This window comes from Musa acuminata, chromosome BXJ2-1 (genome assembly GCF_036884655.1).
Source record: "Musa acuminata AAA Group cultivar baxijiao chromosome BXJ2-1, Cavendish_Baxijiao_AAA, whole genome shotgun sequence".
NCBI lineage: Eukaryota > Viridiplantae > Streptophyta > Magnoliopsida > Zingiberales > Musaceae > Musa > Musa acuminata.
The window spans coordinates 16,832,175-16,841,612 of record NC_088338.1 but is presented as its reverse complement, the minus strand read 5'-3'; the positions used below and the strand labels follow the sequence as shown (position 1 = coordinate 16,841,612).

Sequence of the window (9,438 nt, the reverse complement as noted above, 5' to 3'; positions counted from 1 at the left end):
GATGCAGAAGAAGAGTTACAACCGACTGAAGTTACGGTACATGCACTAGCCGGCTACTCAAACCCGGAAACGATGAAAGTTGGAGGCCTTCTCAAACAACAACCGATCACTATTCTCATCGGCACGAGCAGTTCTAATAACTTTCTAAACAGTAAGGTTACTATCCAGATGGCCTTACCTATTGAGAATTGCAGCAGGTTTGATGTTAAGGTCGTCGACGGATGGATTTTGAATTGTGATCGTAGGCTCTCGCAGAAGAAACTATTGCTGTAGGACCAAGAGATAATTGCAGATTTCTTCCTTCTCCCTCTTGATGATCATAAGGCCATGTTCATAATTAAATGGTTGACAACATTAGGTGATATTTCTTAGAATTTTATGCAACTAATTATGAAATTTTATAGTAAGGAGAAACAAGTGATACTGAATAGAAAACGTGGAGGTGACATAACGATGATTTGCACACAACAAATGGAGAAGGTTTTGCATAAAGCATGCAGCAGATTTTTTATACAACTTGAGCAGCAAACTAAGGGAGAGCCAATACAATTTGAAGATCCAAACCTACTTCCTTTGCTTGCTGAATTTTCAGATATATTTGATGAACCATACAACCTACCTCTTACCCGTCGGTATGATCATTATATAATGATTCTTTCAGGCAAACCTCAAGCAAATACTCGGCCATATCAATATCTATATCTCTAGAAGGATGAAATAGAAAGAATTGTAAAAGAAATGCTCGAAACAGGGGTTATTCGGCCAAGTTGCAACCTCTATTCTTCACCGGTACTACTTGTACGCTAAAAGGACGGAACATGGCGAATATGTGTTGATCACCGGGCTCTCAATGGCATAACCATCAAGGACAAATACCTTATTCCAATAGCAGATGAATTGCTAGATGAAAGGGAGCACAAATCTTTACAAAGCTGGACCTTTGATCCGAGTATCATCAAATATAAGTATGCGAAGAAGACATACTGAAAACCACCTTTTGAACACACAACAACCATTACAAATTTTTGCTTTCTTCAACAGAACGTGGAATATCTTGGGCATATCATATCAGAGGAAGGTGTGACAGTGGACCCCTTCAAAATTGAAGCAATGCAAAACTGGCCTACCCCGAGGAACGTAAAATTGCTACATGGCTTTCTAGGTTTAACATGCTACTACTGCAAGTTCGTGAAAAACTATGGCGAGATCAGTGAACCACTTACTTCCTTACTAAAAAAAGATGTCTTCCAATGGTCGGACGAGCCTCCGCTGCCTTCGACAAACTTAAGGCAGTCATGACGACGTCGCCGGTGCTAACACTACCAGATTTTAACCGACCCTTCATTATTGAGGCCGACGCATCTGGAGTCGGAATTGGAGCCATTCTCATGCAAGATGGTCGACCACTCGCATACACTAGAAAGGCATTATCTCCCTCCCATCAAAATAATTCAACATATGATAAGGAGATGCTCGCCATTGTGCACGCAGCAACGAGGTGGAGACCCTACTTGATTGGTCGACGATTTCAAATTAAAACTGACCATAAAAGCCTCAAAGTACTTTTTGGAGCGAAAGATACCATCCCCTAAGCAGCAAAAATGGGTAACAAAACTTCTTGGATTTGATTTTGAAATAACTTACAAAAAGGGGAAAGAGAATGTTCTTGCAGATGCGCTTTCGCAGCTACCCGAGCAAGTTGAAGTTTCGGCCGTTTCACTTCCGACCAGCGACTTCCTTGAGGATATTAAGATGGAATGACAAGAAGATTCAGATACTAGTAAGATTATAATAATATTGGAGGAAGCACCAAGCCCCATGGCTCATTACAATTGGGACTCAAAAGAATTACACTATAAGGGACGCATTGTGCTTATGATAAATTCTACTTACATCTTCACGAGCAGATTTTGGACAAAGTTATTCCATATGCAGGGTACTAAATTGAAAATGAGTACGGCATATCACCCATAAACCGACGGCCAAACGGAAGTTGTAAATAGGTGCTTGGAGACAGCTCAAAGCCACCCACCAAATATGACTACCCAAGGAGAACTTCAGACTCAGCCAAGTGCTATTATTGGTCGACGGATCGTGACTCGACGACGACGATCCACTACTGAATTGCTAATATGGTGGGCAAACCTACTAATAGAAGATGCCACTTGGGAGAACTATGATGACTTGAAGATCAAATTCTCAAAATTCATGAATCGTCAGCCTTGAGGACAAGGCTGATTTAAAGAGGGCGGGTCTGTTAGGACTCTAGCTAGGAGAGTCCTAATTGAGAGAGACATTCATGTAAAACCTACCTAAGCCGACCCCTATTAAAGAGGTGAAGAGACCGGCTAGGGTTAGGATGTTATTTCTTAGAGAAGAATAGGGAGTTATAAAGGAATAAGAGTCTTGAGTAGGAGTCCTATTAGGAGTTGGTTAGAAGTAGGAGTCTTGAGTAGGAGTCCTATTAGGAGTTGTTTAGAAGTAGGAGTCTTAAGTAAGAGTCCTATTAGGAGTTAGGGTTTAGAAGCCCTATAAATAGTCATGTATTCCACCTCTTTTCATAAGCAATAGATGAATCTTTTCTGCAGCCTTTGAGCAGCAAACTTGGAAGGAGGAACCCCTATAGAGTTCCAAGGAGGCCGATCCCCTAAAGAGATCAACCCCAAGTTTAGAATCTGCAAGGGTTCTAACAATGGGATGTCAGGGCTTGATATTCACCACCACCATCAGAGTATACTGTTTTAATGGTAGATTGAAAATAGTTTTCGACCAACTTCTGGAAAGTGGAAAAAATGCGAGAAACGTCAAATTTATGAGAAAGAGGATATATCCATGTGTACTTAGAGAAGTGATCTACAAAAATAACATAAAATCGGAACTTATCAAAAGATAAGATTGGAGCAGGACCCCAAACATCAGTATATATAATTTCAAAAGGTTTAGAGGAGGAAATGGAAGATGAGCCAAAAGGCTGTCGATGACTCTTATTACTAAGACAAGCATCACAATGCATCATAGAATTAGTGGACTTAAAAAGAGGAAGAGAGTGACAAGATAATAATTTCTACTGAATAAAGGACGAGGGATGACCAAGCCGACGATGCCACACATCAACTGGAGCCACAACAGAAGAATGAATAGTGGGCTGGGTTATTCGAGAGGCTGACAGCCATTCGTAAATATTGTCTTTATTCGGGCATTGGACCAATGATTCCCCCGTGCTCAAGTCCTTAACAAGAAATGAATCAGGAAAGAATTCAATGGAAGTATTGTTATGTTTGCAAAATTGAGAAACAGAAATGAGGTTGCGTTTAATATGAGGGGCGCATAAAACATCATCGAGGGTAAATGTATTAGAGTCAGAATTAAGCGTTATGGAATCAGTATGAGTTATAGAAAGTCCTTTACCATCACCGATGATGATATCTTCATCGCCGCCGTAGGGATTGTGAAGAGACAAATTCTGAAGATCAGCGGTGATGTGATGAGAGGCACCAGAGTCGACAATCCAGTTGGATTGGCTAGGTGTCGGAGAAGTTAGGAGATTTTCCTGAGGCTAGTGTGACAAAGTAGGGAGGCGGGGACGAGACCAGCAAACTTTAGCGGAGTGGCCGACTTTGTCACATAGTTGGCAAACGACCCATCTTTGATGGCTCGGTAGGGCAGGACGCCAAGACGGATGATGGCTGGAGTTACCACTTTGCGAGAAGTGATGACTAGGAGGATAGGAGGGGTGTTGCATGGAACTCACAGAATCAAGAGGCGCATTAGCCAAACCTTGGGTGATGTTCGGTGAGTACCGAGTGCTCTTCCGTTTAGACTTGTGACTAACTTGAGCTGTGACAGTTGATCCAGGCAGTTTGTCCGCACGCTTCAAGTACATCTCGTAGTCAGTCAGTTTATCATAGAGATCTTCAAAAGAGACTGGCGAGTCGCGTGCCCGAATTGCAGCAGCCAATTCCTTGTAGTCGGTGTCGAGACCATTGAGGGTACGAATGACAACCTCTTCGTCACATAGGGAATGATCTATCAAGGCCAAGTCATCAATGATAACCTTGATATGTTGTAGATAATCAGAGATAGTACTTCCCTCTTGTTTCGTCACCAAAAGCTTGGATAGATGACTGAGCTTGCAAGTACGCGAATGATTTGCCAAGGTGGTTTGCAGTGTAGACCATACATCGACAGCTGTCACACATGAAGATATCAAGGGAGCAACGGATCCAGCAACTGAAGCTTGAATAGCTTGGAGGATGAGACAATCTTGATGTAGCCACAGTTTGTGAGCTAGATTGGGTACTGGACTGGGATCGCCGGGGATGTTGAGCATGGCCGGAGGACAACTGAAAGAGCCATCAATGTAACCTAACAAGTCGTATCCAAATAAAAGATTAGAAAATTGAGCTCGCCAGGACGCATAGTTGCCACCCTTTGATAACTTAAAGGGGATCAGCATGGCAGCATTGATGGAGATAAGCCCTGTAGAAGAACAAGAAGTGGGAGTCCCTACAGGAACTGAAACATCAGAAGAAGTGAATGAAGACATTTTTTTTTATGTGTATTTTTTTTTTTTTTTTTTTAAGGAGATGCAGCGAACCTTGTGTGATACTCAGGTCACACAAGGTGGAGAATAAGGGAGGGGGCTATTGCTGTAGATTGCTGCAGCAGATTGGGCAATCTACAACAGTGCCCAAAGCTGCTAGCAGCTGCTGTGGATTGCTGTTTGCTGCATCAGATTATAGAGGCTGCAGTTCGCCAGAAGATGGCCGCGAAAACTGCAGCGGTACTCAAGACTGTGGTTCACTGCTGTGGATTGCTGCTTGCTGCAGCAGATTGTAGAGGCTGCAGTTCGCCGGAAGCTGGCCGCTAAAACTGCAGCAGTACTCAAGACTACGGTTCGCTACTGTGGATTGTTGCTTGCTGCAGCAGATTGTAGAGGCTGCAGTTCGCCGGAAGATGGCCGCGAAAACTGCAGTGGTACTCAAGATTGCGGTTCGCCAGGAAATAGCCACGAAAATCTGCAGCGGTACTCAAGGAAACTGCAGTGAGAGAAATCTGCAGCAATTAGATGTATAGAGGAAAGCGGCAGCGAAAGCTGCTGCGGTAGAGGAAGGAAGATGCAGCGGTTGCGGCTGCTGCTGGCCGGGAAGCGGCTGCGACAGCGAAGGAGGAAGACGCGGCAGCCGTTGTTAAGCAAGGAAGACTGAGCGAGGAAGACACCGTCGTTCGCCGTTCGTCGCTATTGAGGAGGAGGACACCGCCGTTAAGGAGGCGTCGTTGTGTAGAGGGAAGCGGCAGCGAAAGCTGCTGCGGTAGAGGAAGATGCAGCAATTGCGACTGTTGCTGGCCGGGAAGCGAGGAAGACACCACTGTTCGCCGTTCACCGCTATTGAGGAGGCAGTGAGAGAATGTTTTCCTCCTTGCGTGACGGCGACAAAGAGTGTTTGCTGTAGGCAGCAAATAGGAGAGGGAGCAAGGCCGGCGAAGAAAAGCAAGACCGACGATGAAGGAAGAGAAGGAGTGGATGAGCAGAGCCAAGACGGTGCTCGTTAGCACCGGCTCTGAATTGTTACTGTGGCCGCTTGGCTAACACACGGCGATACTGCTGTCGCCAAGGAGGAACTGCTCTGATACCATGTTAGAAAATAAATAGATAAACAAGTTATAGAAGAAGTTGATTGTTATTAACATATCCCCTTCCTTTTATACATGTTAGAAGGGAGAATTTTCCTCAACAGGTTAGAGGATTTCGCTCAAGAGAGATTTCCCTCAACAGTTAAGGAAATCTCATCTACTTATCAGAGATTACGTTCTCCGTGCAAGCGATCATTCCACCCGTGGGATTGGAGGCAACAACTTCCACACTTAATCTGCCCATACTAGCACAAGTTTTGACGATGCTACAACGGCTCCAAAAGGCTGTAGATTTAAATCTCACTACCATTTGCATCATCATAGTTGGTCTAGGAAACGTCAAACTTCCCATGGCTCCTTACAAATATTTTATCAGATTTCGGATTTTTATTCTTCCCAACTTCAGGTTGTCAGTATGGTCCATGCGCCTCATGATGCTAACAGCAGAGCATGCCGATTTGCTAATTTTAGGAGAACGGTGGATTCTCCAATTTTTGTTTTTTGGGACTGTAATGACCCCTGCATTGCTGCTTTTGTAAACCCCTTCCCCCCCAACATTTTAATACAGTTTAAAAAATATATATAGTTATATGATATATATATAAATATTACAAATATCAACATCATAATTATATACTCATTTTTCATGTAAAAGTTGGAAACCAGAAAAATGTTTTGACGGATACCAACCGACAGTTGAGACTAAAAAATATGTTAAATGGGCGGTTAATGAAAATTCTGTACAATTTTTCTAGTAGAATTGCAGCATAAATTTTTTTTGGCAGTGCATTTTTGGCCATTGACACATGTGGTTGTTAGCTTGTCCCGTGTGGGGCGGCACTGCCCGTTCTCCGGCGTGCTCTGACGGCGAGCCCTCCACTGAGGGTGGCCGTGAGGCCGGGCGCGAACTTCGGCGGTCGGTTCCCTCCGAGCACGTCGACGTCGAAATCGCGGATGACCAACGCGACCACGCTCTTCATCTCCATCAGCGCCATCTCCTTGCCGAGGCACACGCGAAGGCCGCCGTGGAACACCGGATACTTGAACGGGCTCTCCGGCACAAACTGGCCGTGCCTGATCCACCGCTCCGGTCGGAACTCGGCGTAGTCGCTCCCCCACAACTCCTCCATCCGCCCCATGGCGTAGGCGTGGTACGTCATCCGCGTTCCCTTCCTCACGAATGTGCCGTCCGGAAGCACGTCGTCGTCGAGGCAGAACTTGGAGTCGAACTGCACCGGCGGGTACAGCCGCATGCTCTCGTACAAGGCCGCATGCAAGTAGTGCAACTCCCTCAGTTGGTCGTAGCTCGCGAGCGCTGGGGCGTTCCCAACGATGTCCTCGACCTCGTCTCGAATGGCGGAGCAGACCGCCGGGTAGCGAGAGAGTAGCATGAAGAAGCTTGTCAGGGCGGACGCGACGGTGTCGCGGCCGGCCAACACGAAGCTGATGACGATGTCGCGGAGGTACCTGTCGTTGTCGATGCATCTCATGAACCGGGACAGGAGATCTTGGTCCGACGCGAAGCCATACTTCCTTCTCTGGTGGACGACCTCCTTGGCCAGGAGATCCACCAGCTCGATCGCCTCTCGGATCTGTCCCTCCGATCCCCGGTTGAAGAGCCGCTTGACCTTCCATATCGCCGGAATCGTATGTGTCGCCCTCCCCGCCAATAGCCTCGTGGCCTTGTCGAAGGCCGCCGCGAACTCCGACATGGGCAGCGACAGCTGGAGGCAGCCGGGGTCGAGCCCGAACGAGATCTTGCATATGCTGTCGAACGCCAACCGTCGGAACACGTCCTGCAGGTCGAGCACCGCATCGTTCTTGCACGCCATGTCGAGTAGCGGCAGCAGGCGGAACCCGACCTCTTCGGCGACGATCTGCGACGCGAACACGCGGACCGCGGCGCTGCCGAGCTCAGCGCTCGCCATCTTGCGCTGGAACCGCCAGTGCTCGCCGTCCACGTTGAAGATGCCGCGGCCGAGCAGGTCGCCGAGGATGGAGGCGAAAGGTTTTCCCTTGGGGTAGTTCTCGAAGCGGGTTTTGAGCATGTGCTCCACGTTGTCGGGGTTGGCGGTGACGGTGCATCCGAGCACGTGGACAGTGATGGTCCGTGTGGGCGACTCCCGGAGGAGGTGCGCGTACCAGTCGCAGAGGTTGTCGAACTCCGCCGACCACGACGACGTCACGTAGGCCTTGCAGACGGCGCAGTTGCACCACCATGGCCGAGTCCTCAGCAGCTCCACCAAAACCGCGACGACCACCAAGGAAATGGAGAAGGAGAAGAAGAGGAGGGAGAAGTGAGACTGCAGCGCATCTACTTCCATGGCTAGCTTTGCAGAGCTCAATCAGTCGGAAGCGGGTCTTATTTTGGTGGCCGTGGCAGACATGGGGTCACGAGACGTGTTTGTTTATCTCAACTTGTGGAAAGGAAGGAAAAGGAGGGATATAATAATGGAGGGTGACGGGTGATTTTGGAGGCACGCGACATTGATTTGGAAGACAGGGGTTTGGATCGTGGCGTAGATCCTTGTGGCCCGTGCGAGACTGCTTCGCGCAATAGGCGTTGTCGTGTTCCATCTTGTTGGATAAGATTCTTGGACTCTTCTGCACTGTGACGTAGCCATTAGAATAGTCGTCATGGGCATACACGTGCGTATATACATGGGTTGGTGTTGATCGATTATACATATACATATAGTTCTACATCAAATGATCTGTTCGTCTTCTTTGTGGATTTCCATGATTTGGCTTAGACGGGGGGAATTAGTCTCAATTCCAAGGGGCACTTCGGTATCCCAATTCAAGCACAGTGAGTAGGTGTGACCCTTCGCAATATCTGGAGGCTCAGGATGAGATCGTCTTCAGCAGACAGCGATGATGAAACTAACCAATGGGGACATCATTGGATATACATCTCGGGTGATCTAATTTCTCTTTCTTAAAATATTATCTAGTGGTGATCTTAAATAAGTCAACAAATGTTGGACGGTACCAAAACGAAAACATTCTACGTGGAATGATGTTTCATGTCAATCTAGCCAAAATAAATGTATATCAAATAAATCATTCACGGTATTTTTTTCTCAACACTGTATAACTGCAGGTGTAGTTTACAAAATGCTATGTTGTTCTTCCTAATAGAAATCCATCAGCCCGCAACCGGAGAGACACTGACACGGACCTGATCTGATCTGACTCCACGTCGGCGGGGGCCTGTGGCGGTATCATCGCATCTTTCTTGATTTCCGTGACATAAAGTTGTGTCATCATTTCGTCTCTGTCGATGACTCAGCGTTCCATTTCGAGGATAAACTAATCCAAAAATGGCTACCTTTGTTCTCGATCATAATGTTCCAATGGCATGTTATTTTCTCTTTTTTTTTATCTCAAATTTTCAGGATTTCATTCAATGACAGAAGCACATTATTTCAATCAATTTGGTGGTCTTTGTCGCTGCTACACTCGCGCCACTTTCATCAGCATCTCCTCCAATACTTGCAGGTTGACCATGTCTATGCCCTGCTGACACAACTCACCACTCACAGGAAGCCTCTCAAAACTGTGGGTTAGCTTTGCCGATCTTGCTCACCATCATCCATCGCTATCATCAAATCTAATCAAATGATAAGATTTATGATTTCTTAATCTTATATATATATATATATAATTTAGTCAAATATAACACTTATTTGAAGTGAAAGATTTGATTTCACAAATACACTACTTACTTATTTGGGATGAATCAACCTCTCAATTAAGATTTTAAGATAAAATTTATACATAACCGATATGTTTCTTTCAAGA

The 9,438-nt window shown here is 46.1% G+C and overlaps 1 protein-coding gene across 1 annotated transcript; it reads right to left on the bottom strand.

Moving 5' to 3' along the window:
• Positions 1-6,324: 6,324 nt before the first annotated feature.
• On the bottom strand, positions 6,325-8,003 carry LOC135598130 (cytochrome P450 94C1-like). Its single transcript, XM_065091671.1, has one exon. It carries the CDS (start codon positions 7,956-7,958, stop codon positions 6,450-6,452), a length of 1,509 nt encoding a protein of 502 aa, XP_064947743.1. The 5' UTR covers positions 7,959-8,003; the 3' UTR covers positions 6,325-6,449.
• Positions 8,004-9,438: the final 1,435 nt, after the last annotated feature.

Coding starts and splice junctions, on each gene's coding strand:
- LOC135598130 (XM_065091671.1), bottom strand. CDS start 7,958: ATGGAAGTAGATGCGCTGCAGTCTCACTTCTCCCTCCTCTTCTTCTCC.